At 42.1% G+C, this 25655-nt stretch overlaps 1 protein-coding gene across 2 annotated transcripts in view; it reads left to right on the top strand.

The window, feature by feature from the left end:
- Positions 1-262: 262 nt before the first annotated feature.
- The window catches only part of Cmc1 (C-X9-C motif containing 1), a 63621-nt gene continuing 38228 nt past the window's right edge, over positions 263-25655 (top strand). Inside the window, exons 1-3 of one of the 2 annotated variants that reach the window (XM_029542853.1) lie at positions 3938-3988; positions 4547-4690; positions 23648-23737. In XM_029542853.1, coding sequence (XP_029398713.1) covers positions 23695-23737 — 43 coding nt within the window. In that variant the 5' untranslated portion in view covers positions 3938-3988; positions 4547-4690; positions 23648-23694. Of the gene's footprint in view, positions 437-3937; positions 3989-4546; positions 4691-23647; positions 23738-25655 lie in introns of those variants that run through there. The other variant, XM_021206206.1, reaches the window with a different exon arrangement.

Here is a 25655-nt window from a genome sequence, read left to right as displayed (position 1 = left end):
GACAGGGGCTGAAACCCGACAGGGACAGATGGACTAACGACTGAATGACAGGGACATTCAGTACCGTTGAGATGTGAGGCCTAAGTCTCAAAGCCCACGTGTTATTTCGAAAAGCCAGGCAGTGCACACACGAGGCGGCCTCTTGGGGGCGCATGCGTGGCCATGCCCTCGTCCCCTGAGAAACCCGTCCCCTTTGGAGCAGGATTCCCGGAGAGGGCAGTCAGGCGCAGGCGTAGAACAAACCGGAAGTAGGACCAAGGGACGGGGGCGTGGCCCGTTCTGGCTGCGGAGGTCGCGCAGCGGCTCTCCCGCGGGAGGCTGCGGGCGAGCGGGCGGCTGCGCGCGCAGCCCGTCGCAGGCTCCTCCCCTCCCGGCCCCGTAGCCCGTGAGTGGCTTGCTGCTTCTCCGCCCTCCGCGATGGCGCTGGACCCCGCAGGTACTGGGGTCGGCGTGGTTGTGAGGGCCTGGGCGCGGGTCTCCGCCCGGCGCCGGGGGTCAGGTGCCCCGAGGATGCGCGGCGTCCGCGGCTAGCGCCTCACTTAGCCTGGCGGCTGGGTTTCCACTCTCCGCGACAGGCCGTCCCTCTGCCGCTCGCTGGGGCTCTAGTGCGCAGTGAGGGGCGTTGGGGTCCTTGTGTCAACTTCCATTATCGCCTTAGTCTCTGCACCGTCTAGTTTTTGTTTTTCCTCCGTTGGGGCGCAGGCGCCTTTTAAACAGTATAGGGTATAGATACAGTTGCCCCAGAAAACTGCACAGTTTGACATTTTTTGTTTTTGTTTTGTTTTTCGAGACAGGGTTTCTCTGTATAGCCCAGGCTGTCCTGGAACTCACTTTGTAGACCAGGCTGGCCTCGAACTCAGAAATCCGCCTGCCTCTGCCTCCCGAGTGCTGGGATTAAAGGCGTGCGCCACCACTGCCCGGCAAGTCTAGTCTTTATGGATAGAAAAACTCAAGGTATTGGTAGATTAGAGACTTTCAGACCTTTGAAGGTTCTGAATCGAAAGGTCACGTGTGGCCCTCAAATAGGATGGAAACTAGGTATAGCATTCAAATAACCGGCCACTTTATTATCAAGCTAAGTGTATCCAACTTTTCCAGAATAGTTTTTGCATGGTTGGTTCTTTTATCTCCATTTTCACAGAGTAGGAAGCAGGCTCAGAAAGGTTAAGCCACTGCTTATAGTCACTCCCCCAGCTCATTCCTAGCTGCACGTCCATCAGATTTGAATTCAAATGTCTGTTCCTCATAGAACTTAGCACTAAGTCTGTTCATCTACTGCAGCACCCTGCTTATTTTCCACCTAATGTAATAGACCAGAGTCTACAAGTGTCTGTCTATATCACGTCTGAGCGCAGATAGTGGTAGACTCAGGGACTTCTATAATTTGAAGCATGAAGCAGTTATGGAACACCGCTCCATCGTACCAGTTTGAGGCAGAATATTTGGACTGGACTCTGAAGCAGCAGTAGACCCAGGTTTGAAGCAGCCACATGAGCAGCGATTATATGGTAAAACATACTGAGTCTTCCTTGGTTTGAGGGTGACTGCTTTGATTGGAAGGTAGGAGGCAGTAATGAGGAGTGGGTAAAGGAAGTTCAGGTCAAGTGCATATGATTTTGCTATTTTATGACCTTGAAGACAATCTCATGCAGATAGGGATGGGGCACTCAGGTTAATGCAGTGGTTCTCGGCCTTCCTAACGCTGAGACCCTTTAACTGTTCCTCATGTTGTGGTGACCCCCAGCCACAGAATCGTTTTTATTGCTGCTTCACTTCATAACTGTAATTTCACTACTGTTAGGAAACATAATATAAATTTTTTGGAGCTAGAAGCTTGCCAAAAGGGATGGTGACCCCACAGGTTGGGAGCCACTGGGTTAAAGGCCTGCATGGATCTTTATTTAGGCAGATGAGAAAATGTAAGAAACAAACACTTAATGTTTGCTCTCAGCAGTTTCTTGTTACTCCTGTCCCCCTCAGAATGTAGAGTGTGCTCAAGGCTACGTAGCTATTGTGCGTTAGGGCCAAGCTTTCTTAGAAACCGCGTGGTTTCCTTCTCAACCTAGGCTGTCGACCATGCCTTATTTTAGTACTTTTTGGTAAAAATAAACTTGTTGGGGGCCCAGTATTCATGGTATATTGTTCTGTAATGTAGGAAATAGTAACATAGGACAAGGACCCCACCTGAACTAGCCTCTCCCTGTTTGTTCACAGACACTTAGACACATTACGAAGAAAGGTTGTGAGGAGAGAGGTGCTTTTGCTAAGTTAAGAGCGTATGGAGAAGTGCCATTTGCTTTAATATGTCAAGGATGAGAAGAAGCTTCCATGAAAAGAGCTGAGGGCTGGGACCATGGTGGGCATTCAAAGTGGCAAATGCTTGGGAAGTATTGAGCTGACAGAGGGGCAGAGTACAGAGAAGAGCCATAAGGAAAAAGTTAAGGAAGCAGGCTCGAGGTGAACACCTAGCTGGGTTAGGGCCTTGAATTCCATGATAAAGCATTTTAATTCTTTTTTTCTCAAAGTCTGGACCCAACAGTGAGATGTAGGCTGCATCCGTATTCTTGTGTGACTTTTCCTTTAAACGTTTCATACTGCTGCCTGCCTGAGCTGCACTCTCAGATCCTCTGACACTGATGCACTGGATAGGCAGTTCCAACATGCTGCTCTGCAGGCACGATCCTAGTTCTGCTGACTCATCACTCACTAACCATATGTGTGTGTGTGTGTCAGTGTCAGTCATACACACACATCACACACACACACACACACATATGTATGTATATATGGTCTCTGTTCTGAAAGGAGATTCTTACAACCTTCAGTCATAACTGGGACCTTTGATCTCAATAATATTGCGAGAGTTTGCAGTGTAGCTCATTCTCCTATACTAGGACTTAAGTTTATCTTATTTCAAGTTACAGTTCTTTGCAAACTCATAATACTCTCTGTGCACATTGTATATTAGAAAAATCTAGTCAAATTTAGTGATTAAAACATTCAAAGATGTTTTTGAAAACATATAACCCACTATCACCTATTAATACAAATGTTAAAATTCATGCTTGTTAAATATAATTTTCAGAAAGGTAAAATTATGACTCATGCAAAAAAATGGATGTGTGCTAAAGATTTTCTTCAACTCATTAATTAGTGAAGGAACCAGTAAGATATAAAAATTAGTGCAAAAATATTTTAGAATCTAGATATGTAAACAGTTTTATAGGTTATGGCCATAGGTAAGAGCTTTTAATTTACATCAGGTCCTCTTTGGTGCTGTTGCTTTAAAAATTTATCTTGATTTCTGCTTGATAACAGTCTTAGACGTTAGCCCCTGCTCCTAACAAAGTATAAAAAAACCCAATAACTGAAAGTATCAAGAAACCATCTGCTTACACCTTTGCCTGTTCTGGTATTTCATGAAACATTTCTGAATTTATTATGTTTCCAGATGACAGCCACAGGACAGGGGTCACTCTTTGGGTGTATGACCCAGGAGAGCTCCTGCCCCCTCTTTCTCTTGCCTCCTTTTAGAATAGCCAAGGCTTCTCTTCCCTTGTCAGTTAGCACAGGTTCTTCCTTTCCCTTTACTTTTGCAAGATGCCTCTGTCTGTCTGTCTGTGTCCTTCTGGAGGTGTCCTTCCATTACTGGTCTCTTCCAGCAATCTGGGAAGTGGAGAACGCTGGTCCTTGCTATGCACGAGCTGGGAAGTGAGATGAGGAACCTGATGTCATCCCTTCAGTGGGGCTTAGGTGTAGGTGTATCCTCTGTGGGAGAAGGTGGGNGGGGCTTAGGTGTAGGTGTATCCTCTGTGGGAGAAGGTGGGCGGGGCTTAGGTGTAGGTGTAGGTGTATGGTGTTTGGGAGAAGACTGAAGTGTCAGGCCCCGAAGGCCAGGTTCACCCTGCTTCTCTTTCTAACTTAAGTGTTACCTCGTGGAATATGCATTTAGAACTCGCACTTACATTTAGTGGAGACTTACTTTCTGGTAAGTTAGATGTCTAAGCATATTTAAAGAATTCTCCCCCCCCCCCACCCCCTTGAGCATTGTGTGCTTTGTTATGTGAGGTGTGTGCATCGACTGGAAACTTAACATTCACCATTGCTTTTTGTTCAGGCAGGGTCTTAGGTGGTTTACTCCAGCCTTTAGCTTATGCTTGTGTTCCTCCTGATGCTCACACACACCCCACCAGGCTTGGGTTCCACACCTGCTTACGTAGAGCTGGGATTCCAGAACCAGGCCTTTGTGCTACATCCCCAGACTCATCCTGACTGGCCTTGAACTTACTGTGTAACCTACCCTGGTTTCAGATTTGTGTGGTCCCCTTTCTTAGCCTCCAAGATGTCGGATTACAGTTGAGCATCATTCCCGGAGTCTCCTTAGACATGCATGGCCATGGTGTTCCAGAGTGAAAACAGTCGCTTGTTGGCTTGTGCATTTGTATATATCTAGTCTAGAAGTGTATTTGCCTTAGAAAATGCATTGTTTTGGTCCCAGTGGATTAACTTGATGGTGTTCGAATGGGTTGCTCTAAAAACTTTAGAGACATTGGAATAAACTAACTGCACAGAAAGAAGACTTGACGTAGAAGCCTGAGTCGTGCCAGTTGGGGGCTTCCCTGTGAAGTGTCCGTAAACCCTCAAGAGCTTCGAATTCTGTCTTGAGAGAAGGAGGACCACAAGGTTTTAGGTATGTGGTAACAAGTAGAATTTTGCTTGTTTTCTGCCATTCTGAGTTTTGATTAGATCGAGTTTATCCATCCTTAGCTGATGAGGTGTAAGTGATGCATCTTTCTTATGTCTCCTATTGAGCCACATGCCATGTGATTATCTTTGGTGGTGGCAGTAATTTTCGTTACCTACCGAAAGTTTTCCCTTTCTTTGCTGTTTTTTTCTCCCTCTAACAGTTAATATATACTCTGTAGGTAGAGCCCTATGTTGTGTAAATGTCCCCTCCTTAAAAATCTTTTGATTTAGCATCACTTGGTTCTTAAATTATTTACCATTTCCCATGATGGTTATAAAATGTTTTTCAGTCGTCAGCATTTCATTTGCATTTACTAGGTGAGTGTTGACATTTTTGTAAGAGATGTCCCTTAGTGTCCTAGCATTTACTACATTTATTATATAAGGGGGACAGGGTGGAGGAAATGGAAGAATGTGGTTTCTGGGAAGCTTAGCCTCAGTCTGATCATTTCCTGTGCACCAAAACTGGATAGGTTGTCCTGGTGTGGAGGCAAGGGAGCTGGACTTAGGAACCATTTTTCAGTTACTTGTTACCTCAGGAGTGGGAGGGCGGTAGCAGCAAGGGGAACTTGGAGGGTTTCCTGCTCATGGACAGTGTGGGAATTGTAGGGGTGAATGCACCAATATTTTCTGCTGTGGAAGACATACCAGCTGATGTGTTTGTTTGTTTATTTTTCCCCCTGAGACAGTTTCTCTGTGTAACCCTGGCTGTCCTGGAACTCACTCTATAGACCAGGCTGGCCTCGGAACTCAGAAATTCACCAGCTTCTGCCTCCCAAGCGCTGGGATTAAAGGTGTGCGCCACCACTGCCCCGCTGATGTGTTTATAAAAAGATAAAGAGAGGGAGGATATGCTTGATGGAGGTGTGGTGAGTTATGGGGGAAGGGGTGCCTCAGTGGGCCCATGCTGAGGCATCCCTTCCCCTTGAGGGAACAGTCACATGATGGTGTGGTATAGAATAGAGTTTATTAAGGGCATGGGAGGGGAAGCAGAGGGGGGGCAGAGAAAGAGAGAGGGAAGCAGAGGGGGGGCAGAGAAAGAGAGAGGTGGGGAGGGGAGGGGAGTGGAGTAGAGGCTGCCCATGAGGGCGTGGAGAGAGGGAAGAGAGGGGAATGGGGAGAGAATAGGAGAAGGAAGACAAGAGCAAGAGAGCAAGAGAAGAGCAAGAGTAAGAGAGCGAGGAGGGGAGAGCAGCCCCTTTGACAGTGGGTCAGGCCTACCTGGCTGTTGCCAGGTAACTGTGGGGCAGAGCTTAGACAAAGTGCTAACATTGGCTCCATCCTAAAACTAATTTAGGAACCTATCAGGAGTCTTAATTTGGGTAGCAATGGGTATTTACATAAATACACTGTATTTTGTAATGTATTTCAGGATTGTAGTAAAAAGCTCTTGAGTAACGTTTGCCTAGGATGAGCCTGGAACTGGCCGTGTAGATACATGAATCTTTTTCTTTTGTTTCATTCGTTGTCACTCTTCGTTGTTCATTACTTTAAAAGTTTCATAAGAAGCTTCCCTGACTGCTGTCCCTCTCTTCAGTCTTTAAAAAAGTAATTGAAATTCACATGCCAAGAACCATTAAAAATAATGTAGACTCTATGTATGGTGTTTCTCCCATTCTAAGTCCAGCTTTTTTTTTTTTTTTTCTTGAGATATAACGTGAAATCTGTAGATGCGATGTGTCTAAAACCATTGGAGATAAAGGAAAACTTGAAGTAGAGAGCAAGAAGGTAAAACAGTAGTGTAGGAGACAGTGTGGTTTTCCATGCATGGCTGGAAAGGCCCATACAGTTGGAGATGGTCCACCAAGAAGGTACCTGTGTTGTGCTGGGTCACAGACTCTTCACTAAGATGGGAAGATGTAGGACTGACTTCTGGTTTCAGGCATCATCAGCTGCAGGAAGCATCGTAGGAAGTTTCAGGATGAGAGGGAGGAGACGAAGGTAGAACAGATATTTACTGTTGTGTCTTCAGGCCTCGGGTGTTCGTGATTCTGAGTGTTCCTCATGGTTTCTGACTCAGCACAGAAAGTTCAGAACAAAACCTTTCTTATTTTTTTTTTTATTAAACTAAATTAGTACCATTATTTAATGGCTTATTTGTGGAAATACATGTTTATAGATGTCAAAAGATGAGAAATGCTAAGCAATATAAGTGAACGTAATAAAACTGTACTCAGATAAGAACATTAATACACAAATTAAACTTCTAGCCCAAAGGACTATATTAGATCATTACATTAAAAGAATAAGATTGCTGGGAAAATTTGTAAAGAACTGATATGTTTTTTTTTCTTATAATAATGAATTATTACGGGGAGTTTTTTACAGCTCAAATTAAGCACAATTAATGATTAATTAAGAGCATAGACTTTCAAATGTTTGTGGTGCAGAATAAGGAAGTTTAGTCTTACTCATTCTGTATGTAGCCTGTAATGTGGTAAGAGGTGTAGTACTCATAACAATAAATATTCATAACTGTCGAATTGTGAAGCTGTCTTGTACAGTATTCATTAAGTGGTTTCATTGCGTATCTGCTATGCTGTGAGTATCTGTATGCTATGCTGTGAGTTAGAGAGTAATTAAAAAAAAAACAACTAGAGAGTCTCTAGACTTAGTAAGCATACCTCATGCCATCTCTGGTAATCAGCTGTACTTTAGGATAATTTGGGGAGCCTTTAATACCTCTCCACTTCCAGAATAACTGTCTGGATGGAGCCCGAGGATCAGAAACAACCTGCCTTCTATGGTGGATTTTAGCCAGGGTAAGAATCTAGAGTACCAGAGTCTTCCTTAGTTGGCTCACTGTGTCATAGCAAACTACCTTAGCCTAGGTGACTCCCAGACTAGGTGGGCAGCTTGGACCATAGACGTGATATTCTTATCTTTCTGGAGGCTGGGCAATCCAAGATGCCAGTTAATCTTGATATTGGTAAGAATCCTCTGCCTTGCTGGTAGATGCTTTATAGATTCTCATATGGTAGAAGGGAAGGGCTCTGACTCTTTTATAAAGCCAGTCCTACCTGATGGTGACTTTTAACCTCATCACTATAAAACTGTCCTCACACTCCCTCCTCCCGTCTGTAGTCATACTGCGTAAATACTTTATCTGAAAGTAGGATAATATAACTCAGAATGGCACAACGAAGGTTCAAGGTTAACTTGAAATTGGCCTGTTGATGGGACTTGGAAGTTCCCAGCAGACAGTTGAGAATGGGAGCGGAGGGCAGGGAGATAGGGCCGAACACTTGGAGCACTGGCGCCTGTGTAAAGGCAGCCCATGCCTGTTGATCCTTGGCAGCACACACGCCAACTGGAAGTACACAGAGATTGGCATGCCCCGTGCGCTGAGATAACTCAACCGTTTGTGACGATTTCTATATCAAGGAAAGAAAGAAAAAATGATCCTGTGGATTACCTGGAAAGGAACCAGAGTAGTCGCTCACCATGTCAGCTTTATGCTTTTTTTCTGGTACTCTTACCATTGTTTGGGATATGTTTTGAAACATTTAATGTTTGCTTCAGGTTTCTTATGATGAGTTAATTTTAATGTCATTATTTTGGCAAGTTTTAGTTCTGAAGGTGAACGTAAATCTTAGCCAGTTTAAGGGGAGATGAGTTGGATACAGGAAGTAGGCGATTATCTGTGGGGTGGAATGTGCCTCTTCTTTCACCAAAAAAAAAAAAAAAGGTAAAAAAATTTATCAGGGTCCAGTTGAGCCTGAATCTGAACGCCACATCAGGAAAGGTGTGAGCATCCAAGCAGAGGCAGTCCTTGTGACATAAGCCCATAGACTCAGGAATTCCCTGCCCACCACACTACCGTGCTTTTCACAGGAATCTTATGAAAAATTACAAAATTAACAAAAAGAATCAGTGGAGACATAGGCAAAGACACTGAGAGGCATTCAGAGTTGGGGATCTTCTACTGATTCCCGGATGCATTTGTGAGGAGAAGCAAGTCATTTGGGCAGAGTATTGTTAAACAGGCCACAGGCAAACTTTCATTCCTTTATCAAGACTTTCCTTCTGCTCCCTACGGCTTGACGGCTTTTTACTGGAAACCAATGGGAAATTACCCTGGCTCGAGGGGTGGTCTTCCAGTTTTGCTGTAGATGAAGCTTGTGAATTCCTTTAAGGATTCACGGTTTCATGAGGATTGCATTGCATTAGGTCTGCATTAGGTCTAAATTCGGTCTCCTTACTTAAGGCAGTGTTCTGCTGAGCTATGTATCCTTTGTAGCCTCATGTTTGTTGAAGTAATGCTGGGAACAGAAGGCTCACACCTGCCAGTCTGCAGAATCTGAGGTCTGAGAAGTAGGTGCTCCTGGGAACAGGCACAGTTCCTGCGAGGGAATATGGAATATGGCATAAGGGTAGGCGGCAATCTGGAAGCCCACAGAGATGGTTAGCTGGAGTGTGTTATTGTGGGAGATGGGACCCAGAAGCTAAGCAGAAATAAACACAGCTACCACGTTGATGCAATCCATGTATTTTGTAGAAGCTCTTGAACTTTAAACAAATTTGTTGCTAACCTAACTTCTAATGTTTCCTCTCTTTGAATGTTTGCTGTTTCCTCTGACAAATTGCTTCTCTTGGCAAGTTTTTTAACTTAAAAAATGCTCTTCTGTAGGAATCTGAATTCTATTTGACTTTCTTGTTAAAAAAAATCAATAGAAAAAGCAAACCTAGAACTTTGATGTTTCCAATTTTTTTCCTGCTCCCAAGATGCTTCTGACACCTTGCTGTCTGCAGGTTGTTTCCAGGCTTCTTAGTCACTATAGACACTTACATAACCTCACCTGCCAGATCCTTAAGTAGGCCCCTGCTCCCTGTGAGTGATGCTGTCATGGAAGATTGAAGACTGGATTACATGACCTTGATATTGCCACTTTGTGGGTTTCACCCATGGAGCCTGCACTTCACCATCTGCAAAATGGAATGCAATACAGAGAGAGCTGCTAGGAAGACCCCATCCCTTGTCTTTGAGTTCCTTAGAAGCTGCTAGTATATCGAGGGACCCAAAGATGTAAAGTACTGTCCCGTAAAACACTCAGCAGAACTGGGTGGTGGTGGCATTTGCCTTTAATCTCAGGCAAAGGCAGACCGATCTGAGTTCAAGGCCAACTTGTTAGCCTGATCTATGGAGGGAGGGAGTTCCAGGACAGCCAAGGATACACAGAAAACCAGCAAAACCAAAACTAAATCAAAACAAACAAAACCATCACTCAGCAGATTATTGCAGGCACTCTTCTCGTTATCCTCTGTAGTAAGCAGTGGCATGAAAATGTCTCCAGATGCAAATAAGAGAACCATCTAACATTTATTTGTTAATATTATTTTTTAAAGGTCCAAAGCTAGCTAGGTTGGGAAGCTGGAGAGGAGGATCAGCAGTTAAGAGCACTTGCCACTCCTGCAGAGGACCCAGGCTCAGTTCCCAGCACTCATGTAGTGGTTCACAGTCATCTTTTGATAACTGCAGTTTTAGGGAATCTAATGCCCTCTTCTGACCTTTGTGTACATCAGCCATACATGCTGTACACACACACACACACACACACACACACACACACGCACACACGCAACACACTCACACATATAGGCAAAACACTCAAGCACATGAAATAAAAGTAAATAAAATCTTTTAAAAAGCTAAAATTGGTTAAATTAGAATATATTCGTTACTGAAAAGGTAGACCTGGCTCTTTATGTGCCATATTCTTTCCTAGGAAAGTTTCTACAGCATTAAGATTTATTTCACTGCTAGGTTGTGGATTCATAGCAAGTGCCTTATCCTCAGTAGCCTTATCATCTAGTACTACCATATTGCAGGAACACATGAGCCCCCAAACAAAACCTGAGCTAACAAATGCAGCCAGTGGAAAAGGTGAAAATTGACTTTCAGGTGATGATAGAACGCTGAGAAGTTGGAGCTTTGGAAATTTCCCCCAGTGCTGTTAACCCTGATTCTTGCCTTAGTATAAATGTATATGGCTATATTGTAGCACACTATAAATTTGATAGTTTTTTCAGGCTCTTATACAAATGCATAACATAGGCATACAATATTTACACTAGGAGATAAGTTTCTAATTTTTTATAGTATTTGTAGTATTGAAGATAGTTTTGTACTATATACAAAATTATAATTAATAATTGGTGTGATGGTTTATATACTATCAAATGAGAAAAATCTTAGAATTTATACATTTAAAACTATCTCAAATTTTTTAGCTTTAAAGTTTTTGAGAATTTCATTCATGAGTATACTGTTTATATCCCTACGCCCCTTTGTTCCCTTTCTCCAACTCTAGTTCCCCACATCACTCTGGAATTACAACCCCTCCTATAGTTACTGTTCTCACACGCGCGCACGTGCGCTCGCGCGCGCGCACACACACACACACGCTACAACCTATAAAAACCCTACTGTGCCCAGTTAAGTGCTGCCTATGTGGATGTGTTCAGGGCTCACCACTGACAGTTGTGCAGTCAGTTAGGAGACCCATCCTTGGGAAAAGTGGACTCTTTCTCTCTCAGCAGCCACTGACTTTATCTAGGAGCAGGGCTTTGGGACATTTCCCTCCATCTGTGTTTATATGTCAGCCTGTGTGGCCTTCACAGGTCCTGTGCAGTCAGCCATATTGTTGAGAGTTGATGGTAGCAACGTTCCTGTCCTGTCCTGAAGAAAGTGTCTGTAGCAGGTGCCCTGGTCCCCTGGCTCTTACAGTCCTCCTACCGTGCTCCCTGGGGCTTCTGTGTACACTGGGGTGGTGCAGCTCTGCGTTTGCCCTGTGTTCTGTAGCGGTCTCTATCTGATGTAAAAGCCAGCTTCTTGGTGAGGGCGAGAGCTGTGTTTGCAGAGAGCAATGTGGGTAACAGTGTTGTTTTCTGATTTAGCAGTCAGAGTTTGAAACCTTGAAATTATCCATGCAGTTCTAGAATTGTTTCTTTGCCCTGGGACTTTTCTTTAGGATGAGGAGAAGGGATTTTTGTAATCCAGGCAAAACCAATGTGTTGGATAGGAATATGAGAACCAGGATTCATAACAAAGGTGGACTTCTGCTATAGTTTATTCATGGAAAAATAGTTTAGTATATACAGTTATATCTCTTGTCAAAGAGCTGATCCAAAAAAGTAGTTCCTTAGTTGCTTAAAACCATTGCAGGGTTTAGAAAGGAAAGAATAGATTTACTAGGGTATGTAATAACCAAGGTATTTAATAAGACTATGTAGGTAAAAGAAAAAGGTAAAACTTTGAAATTGATTTCATAAAGTCGATGAGTATTCCATAATTATTCGACTCTGTTCAGCAGTTGCAGCGTTAATTATTGATGCCTAGTTATGGTTTACACTGTACATGCAGAGACAAGGGCTATGCAGAGGTAATCCTAGTTTCAAGCACACATTGACACCAGCTTTCCGTTTGACAAGGTGTGCTACAAGCACTTCACATCCAGCCTGCCTAACAAGCTAACAAGCGACTTCTTTATGTTTTTTCTTTTTCTTATTTTCCTTTTTCTTTTATCTAATTTTGTTTCCACATGTGGTCACATTGTTTCACTTGGAGTTAGAGGATAAGGGGCATCTTTGAATCTTCACTTTTCTTTGGTCCCCTCAGGTTCTACTGCTCTGATAGGGTCCTTTAAATCGGCCCTTTAATGTCCATCTGTGTCTCTGTTATCTTCTCAAAGACCACGGTTTGCTTTTACAAACCTCATCTTATGACAGTTTCTAGAGAAATTAAGGGGAAAAAAAGATAGACCTAAATAAATAGTATAGTATATACAGAAAGTTTAAGACGCTGGACTGTGAACCTTACCTGGTAAGTGCTGCAAGGTGTGGTTAGTGGCATTTTAAAGTGCTGTTCAAAAATATAAACACACAAACGGAACAGAGATCATAAGTAGCCTACAAAGGTAAAACCTGTTCACAGTCTGATACATGAAATATGTTTGTCTTTACTGACAAAGGCAGTGGAAATTTGGGTGCAGTTGTAGGTGTGGGCAAGAGAAAAGGAATCAGGAGAAATGCTTTGCATATTTACTGTGAATCTTGGTTGAGATGGATGGTGTCCTTGAGAATTAAATCTTAAACTTCAGCTGACCACAGTAATTAAGAAGACCTTAGAAAAATGAATCTATACTTAAAATTCTTTATGTCTGTGTAACACACACACACATACACGCACACACACTCACACTCACAAACTCAACTCACATCAAAGCCTTGCTAAGGGGTATATGCGGGCTTTATCAGAGAAGCCCTTGGTAGGAGGTATATATTTATATATCTACATGTATTTACATATAAAGGCATTAAGTGTAAGGAATTGGTGTAAGCAGCTGATGAGTTTGGGATGTGGGGTTGGGCAGGCTGTCAGGAAGGGCAGGCTTAGAGCAGTTGGTCAAGTGTTGAACCTACAGTTAATGCAGTTGCTGAAGACAACCTCATATTTGCTCTTCTGACCGTTGGATTGAACAAACTAGCTCAATCTTTACAGAAGTCTGCAAAATGTGTTCTCAACTACAGCTGGCTTCCATGAGTGACAGCCCTGTACAAGGTGACCCATGAAATACTGTCACAGGTGCTTTCTAGCAAACTTTACTCAAACTAGCAATGGTCTTGATTCATATTGAGCACCCCTAATGTGGAAATATGAAATCTGAAGTTTTCTAAGATATGAGACACAATTTATGAGGGCTTAGCCAGTGAAGTCTGTATAGATATTAAAAAAGTGAAAAATATCAGGTCAGAAACACTAGTTGCAAACATTCCTGATAAATACTCTGGTTAGAGTTTTTCTGGAGGTTATGATGTAGGAAATACAACTCTGATACTTAGCCTCGATTTAAGATGAGAAAGTCATAGGAAATCTGTTATGAGAGCCTGAGCATCAGGCCGGGAGCCGTAGCCACAGTCACTGCTTCCCTAAGGAGCCTGGAGGACATAAAGTGGCTTTAAGATTGCCTCAGCAGAAACTGGGCAGACAACCTGTCACCACATTGCTGGGGTAGTGAGGGAGTCAAGGGAGGCTATGCTGAGTTTACATAAGTGAAGCATATTATTTATAAGAGACACTTTTACCCTTAGAAATTTAATAAAAGATGAACAGTATCTTTCAGCATAAGATCATAAAAATTTGTCTGGTAATTGTTGGACTTCTAAAAGTTAGATGTTAGAATTTATACTGGGTACAAATTTTTATTTTTTTAAGCTATGTTATTTAAATGCTAATGAAATTTAAAGGTCTTGCTAGAGCAGAAAGTTGTAGTTTCTTTGGAGACTCAGATTATAGTAATGTTTTGCTGGGGCAGACAGGTGAAAGAATGTTTTGCTAAAACCAACAGAGGTGAAATGATGTTTTGCAAACATGTGAAAGGGCGCATGATGTTTAGAAAGAATATAAATATGACCCCACAGACAGTGGGAGCTCGGGCTCTGCTCTGTCTGCTCTGGTCTGCTCTGCTCCACCTTGCTAGTCTATGTTGATGACATATGTATCTGTCAGCCTTGCATTGCATTGCTGAGCTTCTCTTGTGGGGACTTCATAGAGAGAGGCTCACCAAGGAACTTCTTGTGAGATTCCTGTGGCTTCTTGCTGCCTCTGCAGACTCTGGTCGATTGGTGAGCCTGACAGTTTCTTCTGGATTGAACTGCTTTTACTGATTTGTGTGTGGTGTCTGCCAAATGGAATGTACTGCTGCTGCTGGTTCATGTTTGGTGTTTGATAGTCGACTGGACTGAGAACAACAAAGATTGGAATCTCCTTGAAGAACTATTTCTAAACAGGTCCTAACTATTTCTAAACTATATCCTACTAACCTTTCTTTTCTACTCTGATGGGTGGTGGGCTAAAGGGGAGGTTGACCCCTTACTAAAGCAGGTTATGAAAAATATATGCCTACATCTTGCATTTTACAAATATATCTCAGACTTGCTACCTAAAATGACCCTCTCAGTCCCTGTGGACACCATGGTTCTACTTCTTACTAGTGTAGGTTAACTTTGCTTATTCTCGAATCAGTAGCCCACAATCTTGTGTCTTTTTTTTTTTTTTTTTTTTTTGAGTGTTTATCCATGTTGAGTGTTATCCATTATCCATTGTGATGTTAGTGGTAGGTTATCAGTTTGTATTGGTAAGTCAGTTTTGGTTAATATGATGAGGTACACATTATTTTCTCAACATGTTGCTTCAGTTCTTCACCAAATGAGTATGTAGAAATGGACCACGGTTGAGTGTGTGGTTACACATCAGCCAGCACGTGTTCCCAGGGTTTCACACTCTCAGCAGCCACACACGATAGTTCTTATATTCTCTCCATCACTTAGTGTTGTCAGGGTTGGAAATGTGAGTCGTTTGGTAGTTGTGGGTTATTACAGGCTGCATTTGGCTTGAGGTCTGAATGTTTTTGTTAGCATGTATTAGCTGTGCTTACTCCTGTTCCATACACATGTGTACATGCATTTTAATCACACTACAGCCACGCCCCTCATTACACTTTGTGTTCCCCTCCCACTCCTCTTCCCAATCAGGCTCTTGTCTGTATTGTTTTTGTTGACTGACCCAGTGCATTTCATCGTGGTTGCTGAAGGAGCATGGATAAAGAGCTGTCTTCATGGTCGCTCACATTTCCTTGGTAGTACTTGGTAGTACTAGTACTAGGTAGTACTAGGTTCTCTACTCTCAAAAGTGCTTAACTTTTAAAAGCACTTTAAACTTTACTTTGTGGTAATTTAATAATACTCATAAGAAACTATAAACTAGTATAATTTCCATGTACCTTTTACCCAGTGTTCCCTAATGGTAAATATGTAACCACAGTCCATGCGTTTCAGCAGGTGGTAGTCCCTTAAAGGTCCAAGCTAGATATTGGAGGGGAGACTAAAATCTCATTCTTTCATATATAAAGTCTTGTCATACATGACACATACAAACATATTCAATGTCTGTGTCTAATCAGTGTCTGATGGGGAGAAACGTAACAGAAAAGGAACGTGCTACCATGACCCACTGTGAAACAGCTGGGGATTGCCTCTTAGTCAAACCACCCATCTCTACTTCTTTTCCTACCTATAGTTGCTTATTTTCACATGTAAAGGTTAAAATAAGTAAGTATGCCACAGTCAGCAGCAGAGCCACGCTGCTAACTACAGAGGGCGTTCCCGTGTTGCCTCTTAGTGGTTTGCTCTCCATCAGTGTAGCTTTCTCTCATTCAGTGTGATGCTCCTGGACTCTATCCAAGTTGTTGTATGTCAGAGGTCACTTTGTTTTGTTGCTAATATTGTGTAGTCTGAAGTGTTGTTGCGTGTCCACTTACCTGTTGAAGGAGCTTCGTGTTATGTATTGTAAGTATAACTAAACCTACAATGAGGTTTATGTGCAGGCATTCACAAGAACATGAATTTGCAGTTTTCTTATTTATTTATTTATTTATTTATTTATGTATGTATATGTAAGAACACTGTAGCTGTCTTCAGACACTCCAGAAGAGGGCATCAGATCTCATTATGGATGGTTATGAGCCACCATGTGGTTGCTGGGATTTGAACTCCAGACCTTCGGAAGAGCAGTCGGGTGCTCTTACCCACAGAGTAGATCCACAGAACTCTGCTTAGTTGTATGATAAGTATATGATGATCTGTATGGGGAGGTGCGCCTCATGCTTCAGAGTGTCACGGTAAGAAGTTTCTCAGCAGCACGCAAGGGGATGGGTCTGCTCTCTGTCTGTCAGCTCCTCGGCATTTAAATCATGTCCATTCTAACAGACTTTCATTACTCTCTCCTTGTCCCTTAGTTTTGCTTTTTCTAGAGTAGTAGCATTGAGCATCTCATCGCATGCTTTTTTCCCCAGCTGTGTATCTCCTTTATATATAATGTCGGTTCAAGTCTTTCCCCATTTATAACTGGCTTTGTTTTTCAGTAGTTAAAATTATCACCATATTGTGTGTACTGGTGTGGTACATGATCATGTGTGTGTGAATGGGTGTGTGACTATGAATGATGTGTAAGGCAGAAGGCAACTTTGTGTGATCAGTGTTCCGCTCCCCCCTCTCTTTTCACTTTTTGTTGGGCTCTAGGGGTAGAACTCAGGGTGCCAGACTTATGCAGTAAGCGCCTGTACCTGCTGAGGTGTCTTGCCAGCCTTGTGTGTTTGTTTTCTTATTGCTGAGTTAAAGGCTTTTCATATATTTTCAATTAAGTCCTTTGTCAGATAAGATTTGTAGAACTTGTTTCTATCCATAGCTTGCCTTTTATCTTTTGATGATGCTGGGGTGGAACCCGTGTCTTGTACGTACGGTGCCAGTGCTCTGTGGGCCATACTGTGGTGCACAGCTCCAGTTGACTTTCCTCACTGGTCACTGACTGACCGACCACTCTGGGACTGGTTCCTGGTCAGAAGAGCTGCTGCCACACTGCCCCAGGGAGTACGAATCCTGGACCCCAGGTGCACCCACTGCCCCAAGTGTTGAGCCATGGGTGTCTTACCTTAATGAGTGCTTTCACAGAGCAGAAGTTTGAAAATTTACTGAAGTCTAAGCCATTGATTTTGTTTGTTTTAACCCCCTTTCTTGGCTTATAGGTTTGATGTTTTATATATAAGTCAGCTCTTCTTGATTCTGGGTCCTGATGACCTTTTTTCTGTGATTGCTTCTAGATGATTTTATCTTTGGCTCTTTATTTTGAAATTGTAGATTCACATGAAGTTATCAAAAATACCATGTCGAGTCCCATATATCCTTGTGACAGACTTCTGTAGGAATGATATATAATTGTAAGGTGATATTAAACCTACAAACTTGAATTGGTACAGTCTTACTAACTACATAGCAGTCCTCTTGGCTTTTCTCCAGTTTGAAGTGCTGGGGACCTAACCCAGGGTCTTGAACACTCTCCCTGGGAGCTGGGTGTCCAGCGAGTTTGTAGTTCGCCTTTCACTTTTATAAGGAATGTGTTCATGTGTCCTGTGTTCCTCTTTGAAGCATTATATTAGCTGTTGGAGTTACTTTGTTTTGCTGTTTTATTTGTTTGTTAAACATTTAGTTTTTTAATTGAATTAAGTAAATTTACTTTTATAAATTTTTTTTCTTTATGAATATATATTTAATTTTGTCTTGTGCTGTAACAGAATCAATTGATGTATACTTTTATTTTTTTAGGCTATTCATAGGATGAATTATACATATAGTATTTTAAAATAGTGTACCAACCTTGAGTTGCTGAGATAAACCCAACTTATTTATGTGGTTTTCTTTTTATATATTGGGTTTAATTCACTGGTGTTTTCTAGAGGATACATACTCACATCTGTGTTGATGAGGTATACTGTGTGTATATGCTTGTGTGCCTATGTTCTCACTGTAAAGACTCCCTTTGCTCTGGGTGTTAAATATTGCTCTTCTGAAATGTGTTAGGAAAAGACTAAAATTGATATTATTCGTCCTTTAAGTGTTTGGCAGGTTTTGTTAAAAGGAGCTCCCACGCCTAGTTCTATGATTTAGAAAGAAGCAGCTTCCATTTTACAATTTGATTTGTCTTTCTCTGGCTCTTCTCTCTGTGCTCTGTTCTCTGTCACTGTCTTAGTCTCCTTACACAAAGCTCACTCCCCCTTTCTGGTTTTATAAGTGGAAGGTTAGAGCACTGGTTTCAGGGTTCATTTTCTACTGTGCGCTTTACTGCAGAGGTTCTCTCCCGAGCATACTGACCCGTCTCACAGAACTAGCTCTACTGTGTCGCTGTCATTTGTAAAGTGAGTGTATTTGACGCTGTTGAATGCTGCTTGCTTTCTACTCTGAGTGTTTTCTTTATGTGAAATGCTTTGTAAGTTAAACATTGTTTTTTTTAGTGGTTTCACTATAGATTACAATATGTGTGTATAATTTATCAAGGTCTGTTACCATCCATATTTAAGTGAAATGTAGGTATCTATGGATCTTTTTTCTAAGGGCATGTGTGTGAGTGTGTGTGTGTGTGTGTGTGTGTGTGTGTGTGTGTGTGCGCATGTGTGTTCAGGAGTGAGCAGGTGCACGGAAGCTGAAGGACAACCTCGGCTGTCATCCTCAGGAACACTGTCCACCTCCTTTGAGACTGGGTCTCTCTCACTGGCTTGGAGGTCACCAGTTAGGCTTCGCTGGCTGGCCAGTGAGTCCTCACCTTCTCAGTACTGGGGCTGCAAGTCCCCACCGCTGGCAGATTGATTATGTGGGCTCTAGGGGTAGGTTCTTGTGCCTGCACAGTAAGCACTTTACTAAATAAAGCGCTCCCCACATCCCTCTGTCCCCCACCCCCTTTTGAGATAGTGCCACTTGTAACCCAGGCTGGCTTAGAGCCTTCCAAATGATGGGATTGCAAGTATTTGCCACCATGCCTAGCTGGAATGTAAATATCTTTTTTAAAAATTGAATCATTATTATTTTTTATGTGTATGGGTATTTTGCCTCTGTGTATATCTATGTACCATGTGTATACCTGAGCCAGAAGATGGCATCAGCTCCCCTGGAACTGGAGTTATAGATGGTTGTGAGCAGCCGATTGGGTGCTGGGAATATAACACAGTCCTCTGGAAGAGCGGCCAGTGCTCTAACCACTGAGCCATCTCTACAGCCAAAATGTAGATAGATAACTTAATCATCACTAGAATTGCTTTTTATGATCTATTTGTTTTTAAGAATACCTCTTCATGAATGGAGAATGCTGTTCTACTTCTCTTTAAAACTGAGGACGTTTACTGCACTTAGTCTTCTCCTGCCTTCTCCATTGTTAGTGTTCTAAATTTCCTTTCAGAGTTTCTTTCCATTCTAAATAACTTTTCAATTTGTAATATTTCTTGACTCATCCCTTGGCTATCTTTTCCTGTGCCATCTTCATTTGAATGTTGCGTATCAGTTTATGTCTGCCAACCATGCTAATTCTTTTAATAAATCTGGTAGCTTTCTTATAAAGATGGTTTCTATTTGTTCTGTAGTATTATTTTATCTTTGATAGCTGTAATTATATTTCTTCCTTTCCAATCTGGCTCCCCCCGCCCCCTTGGATTGTACTGTCTGGAAAGTCTAGGCTGGAGCCTGGTAGGAATGGTGAGGGTCTAGGCTGGAGCCTGGTAGGAATAGTGAGGGCTGCCTCCGCTCTCTTGATTGCTTTCCCGGGAGTTTGAACACTGGTGTAGTGGTTAGACTTAGATGTTAGTTATCACAGGGACAGCCTTTTCTCTTCTTACCTTGCTGAGATCCTTTACTCTGTATGGGATTGTATCTTGGCAGGGAACTTTTCAACGTCTGTTGTCACTACCATGTTCCCCTATTTATTTTTTGTGTGAGTTTTACTTACTGATGTCTGTATGTTCAGTGACCCTTGGAATCCAGCAGTAGATACTGCTTGGTCACAAAGCACTGCTGTGTTTGTTCTTTTTAAACATATCATTATATTCAGTTTGCTTATTGTGGAGAATTTTGCATCTGTATTGATCAGAGGGGCAGTAGAGTACTGTGTGTGTGTATGTCTGTGTTTCTTATAACTTTGGTTTTGATGTTAGGATACTACTGACTAAGAATGATTTTCAGTACTTATATAAAAGGATTACGTAGAACTTACTGATTTTAAAATGTTCAATCAGTAGGTTAGCTATTTGGGCTGAGAGTCTTTTAACTAAATTCAGTAAATAAAAAATTGTGCTGGCTGGTTCTTCTGAGGGAGATTTGATTTTGGGTTTCAAGAAATTTTTTTATTTCATTTTAATCATCAAATTTATTGTTCCAAATTTGTGAGTGACCTCTTATTGTCTAAAAATTTGTATTTCACATATTAGACATTACTGACTCCCCAATCAGTCTTAATACAGCTTATCAATTTTAATTTTCTTAGTTTTTGTTTTAATGATTTTTATTTCTGTTTTTTGTTTGTTTGTTTTTGTTTTTGCTTTTTGTATTACACCATTCCCTTTGCTTGCTTTGTGTTTTATTTACCAGTTTTCTGGTTTTTCAAGGTAGCTGCTTATATTAATTTAAAATCTATTTCTACGTAGGCTCTTAGTACCTCACATTTCCTTACAAGTCCTATTTTAGCTATAATGTTGAACTTTTGATATGTTTTCATTTTCATTAACTTTGAAATATTTTATAATTTCTCTTTTGATATCACTTTAGAACCAGTGGATTACCTAAAAATGTCTTGCTGTTTTTAAACATATTTGGAGACACCCAAAGCCCTTTCTGCCACTGAGTTTTACTTACCCTGCTCTCCGGAGGACGAGCTCCCTGGGTTTGAGGTCTTTTAGATGTCCAGTGATTTTGCCTCATAATCAAATTACAGTGTATTTTGATAAACACCCTATTATTAAGGAGCGTATTCTATAAATGTCATAATAAAGTACTTGAAAATGTTAAACTGTTTTACAGTTTTAAAATGTAAAATTAAAGCTGGGCGGTGGTGGCTCACGCCTTTAATCCCAGTACTTGGGAGGCAGAGGCAGGAGGATTTCTGAGTTCGAGGCCAGCCTGGTCTACAGAGTAAGTTCCAGGAGAGCCAGGGCTACACAGAGAAACCCTATCTGGCTCTTGTCCTTATTTGACACTATAAAATGTGCTTTATAGTCTGAATAATAGTGACCTATGTGTTATAGAAAAAAAAAAAAAAAAAAAGTAAAATTAGCAGTCTGTTTACTTGGGGCTGGAGAGAAGGCCCGGTGGCTAGGAGCGCTTGTTTCTCTTCCAGATGATCCAGGTTTGGTTCCCATTATCTCAAGGGAGCTCACAAGTATTTGTAAGTCCAGTTCCAGGCATTCTGACACCCTCCTTAGCTTGCATATGCCCAGGCAAACATACACATACATAAAATAACAATAAATAAATCTTTCAAAAGATTAACTGTTTATCTAATATGCTATATATGTGTATATATTTAAACATGTTTAGAGACATCCAAAGATCTTTTCTCTAAATATGTATGTATACACACAAACACACACACATATATAACATATGTATACATATATTTAGTGTTTTTAAATCAGTATATATTCTGGTTTTGTGTGTGTGATTTTTATTTTACAAAGGTTATGTTCTCTCCCCTTCCTCGTGCTCATTTGTAATGTGATCTCGATGCCAACCATGGAGTCTGACTCCTATCTAGGGCTGCCCCGGATAACTTGGAAATGTGGCAATGCTACATGAATTTGGGGACAGGGTCAGACAGGGCCACTGGGGTTCACCTGGCTGTCCTCAGTTGTTTCATTTCTAGGCTTTCTTTCTCAGATTGCTGTGTGCTAACCCACCTGCCAGACTTTAGAGGTCACAGGTAGAGAGGAGTGTAGGTCACCTGCGTATCTAACAAGTAGGCCTGCTGTGGCCATTCCAATCCAGATCTGGGATGCAGAGGTGAAGAAAGGACTGACTTTGTAAACAGACCCTCTGGTTGCAGTGTTGAAATGAACACCAGTCCTTGGGTCCCCTGTAACCTGTAGGATCCTTGTGTGTAAGTATGTCTGAGTCACTGGGATGGCTGAGTAGCAATGAGGAGGCCACACCTCCTTCTGTTGGGCTCCAAGGAAGGAAGCGCTTTAATTCCTGTGTTTCTCAAAACCTTTAGCCTCACTCCTGATTGGTGTTTGGACCCTTGTAGTGTCAGTTGCCAGTTGTGAGGCAATCATTTCAGAGACTCAAGGAATCTCTCTACTGTCTTGTTGCTGCACATTCTGGTAGACACAATGCCATGCCATTCTCTTGTGTGGGCAACGAGCCTTTTATCTCACAGGGTTGGGCATTTTATCCAAGACTGCTTAGATATGGTCTGTGCCCCACTTCTGTCTGAGGACTTATGTCTGTTCATTTGTTTCTCTATTTTTATTCATTTTTTTCAAAATCGTCTCTTATGCCTTTAACTCTCTTAGAACTCAATTTCTCTTTTATAAATTGTGGTTGGTTATTCTATGACACTTCATTCTTTAAACTGAGGTGTTTCTTGGATGCTTTGTTCTTGGTATAGGTTGTCTGGTGTGTGTGTGTGTGTTCTTTATAAATATATATCTGTTCATAGCTGTCCATACCCAACAGCTATTAGCACGGTACCACAAAGAGCTGAGGGACATCTTCTTAGGAACTCCCTGGGCTTTGAGGGTTGGACACCTTCCTTGCGCTCTGTTGTGTGACAGCAGGAAAAGGTTAATAACCCGTGCTTTCTGCCTAGGCGCAGGTAGCTTCTGCGTGGAGTAGCGTCTGCCTTGGCGTCAGTTTTCCTGGGGTACTCATGGAAGTATGGCCATCTCTTTTAATCAGACTTCACCTGCCTTTTGTCTTTTGGATTCCTTGTGGTGGTGTAAGGCAACCGCTCCTTCTCTTTCCGGGCTCTCAGAATTTAGGACACGTGGTTGTGGTTGCAGGGGTTGCAGTTTCAGCCCATGGTAGGTGGTGTGCTGGGGGGGCACAGAAATCTTACATAATTCCATAGGCCCCTCCACTTTTGCTTTTCCTCAGCTAGTTATGTCTTTCTTAGGTCACTTGTCCTCAAGGGAGGGCATCCTTCTTCATATGTATCTTTTAATTTTGTGTCTATTCATCTATCTCAGCATCTCAGTATCAGTAAAGATCAAAACATTTGCAAATTACATTAATAAAAAAATGAGATTCAGACTTTAAATTTGTTCCAGACTGAGTAGACTACATTGTCGGGGAAGTATCGCAGTACCATTTGCAGAGTTTTAGAAAGATGTTGCTTGTGACCCTCCTTTTTTCTTTTATATAAAAAAAAATTTAGAAAGATTTGTAGTAATTAAAGTAACCACAACTTTATCCAGGTAAAAGAGCCATTTAAAGCATATTTGCTAAGACTTTTATTTTTAAATAAACTAGAATGTTAATGTTTTCCTATCTGGTTGTTAACTTGAAGCTACCATGAAATCTCTTTTTCCAGAGCAGCATCTCAGACATGTTGAGAAAGATGTTCTGATCCCAAAGATAATGAGAGAAAAGGCCAGAGAAAGGTGTTCGGAACAAGTTGAAGGTAAGATTCATATATTCATACAAAGATCAAACTCATTTATGATAATATGATGTGAATTTAATCCTTAGCCTCAAAGTCAAGTAGAGTGAATTAATATGTATGAGTTGCTTCTCACACTTGCACTGAGATTCTAGCATCGCAGCCTTCAGACTTCCAGTCAGTCTTCTGTTCATTTACAATTTAAAAGCATCCCTCCAACCCAGGAGCAAAACCCCTTCTTCCTGGAAGTGGAGTTTTATAGAGAAAAACTTGATGTGTGTGTTCAGGAGAAACTAGTTATTCTGTTAATTTACAGAGAGGAAAAAGAAACATCAAACCTAACATGGACCCGGGAAGAAGCTGCCAGCCTGCTGTAATATGTGCATACACAGACTCACTGTCAGCCTGTTGTAATGTGTGCACACACACAGACTCACTGTCAGCCTGCTGTAATATGTGCACATACAGACTCACTGTCAGCCTGCTGTAATGTGTGCATACACAGACTCACTGTCAGCCTGTTGTAATGTGTGCACATACAGACTTACTGTCAGCCTGTTGTAATATGTGCATATACAGACTCACTGCCAGCCTGTTGTAATGTGTGCATACACACAGGCTCACTGTCAGCCTGCTGTAATGTGTGCACATACAGACTTACTGTCAGCCTGTTGTAATATGTGNCAGCCTGCTGTAATGTGTGCACATACAGACTTACTGTCAGCCTGTTGTAATATGTGCATATACAGACTCACTGCCAGCCTGTTCTAATGTGTGCACATACAGGCTCACTGCCAGCCTGCTGTAATGTGTGCACACACAGACTCACTGTCAGCCTGTTGTAATATGTGCATACACAGACTCACTGCCAGCCTGCTGTAATGTGTGCACACACACAGGCACACTGCCAGCCTGCTGTAATGTGTGCACACACAGACTCACTGTCAGCCTGTTGTAATATGTGCATACACAGTCTCACTGCCAGCCTGTTGTAATGTGTGCACATACAGGCACACTGCCAGCCTGCTGTAATGTGTGCATATACAGACTCACTGCCAGCCTGTTGTAATGTGTGCACATACAGGCTCACTGCCAGGCTGTTGTAATGTGTGCACATACAGGCTCACTGTCAGCCTGTTGTAATATGTATATACACAGACTCACTGCCAGCCTGCTGTAATGTGTGCACACACACAGGCACACTGCCAGCCTGCTGTAATGTGTGCATATACAGACTCACTGTCAGCCTGTTGTAATGTGTGCATACCCAGGCTCACTGCCAGCCTGTTGTAATGTGTGCACACAGGCTCAAACACTGACGGTTTCTCTCAGTGCCATGTTACTGCATTACGAAGAGTGTCTTGCTTGAACTTGAAGTCATCAGAATTTGCTTTGTGTGTGCTCTGAAGTAGAAGTTACTTATGTAAATGCATGTAGGGGCACCCACACATGCATGTCTTTGAAAATGATTTTCACAGTACTATTCCTATGTGTGGTAATTTTTGAAACATTGTTGATTGATATGTAACATCCTGGTAAAATGCACATATAGTGATAGTGGTAACTAAAATGGGGCCGTCAGAAAAGTAGGTGGGAACTGTACCTTTGAAATGTCTTTAAGCATAATCTACCCCTTGGAATGGCCACTTAAAAAAGCAGTAAAATTTTGCTAATGGAGCTGGGGAGATGGCTCAGTGGTTAGAGAGCACTGGTGCTCTTGCAGAGACCCAGGCGTCCCAGCACTCACGTGGATGCTCATAGTTGTCTGGGACTCCAGTCTCAGGGCATCTGGTATTCTCTTTTGTCTTGTTGGGCACGAGAAATGCATGCCACACTCAGATGTACTAACAGACAAAACACTCCTAACATAAAAAAAAAATAATCAGAAGCTGCTTCCTCCCTCCCCCTTTCCCTCCCTCCCTCCCTCCCTCCCTCCCTC

Source organism: Mus pahari, chromosome 10 (genome assembly GCF_900095145.1).
Source record: "Mus pahari chromosome 10, PAHARI_EIJ_v1.1, whole genome shotgun sequence".
Taxonomy (NCBI): Eukaryota; Metazoa; Chordata; class Mammalia; order Rodentia; family Muridae; genus Mus; species Mus pahari.
Note: the sequence above shows the minus strand (reverse complement) of the source record. Positions and strands in the feature narration are given on the sequence as shown.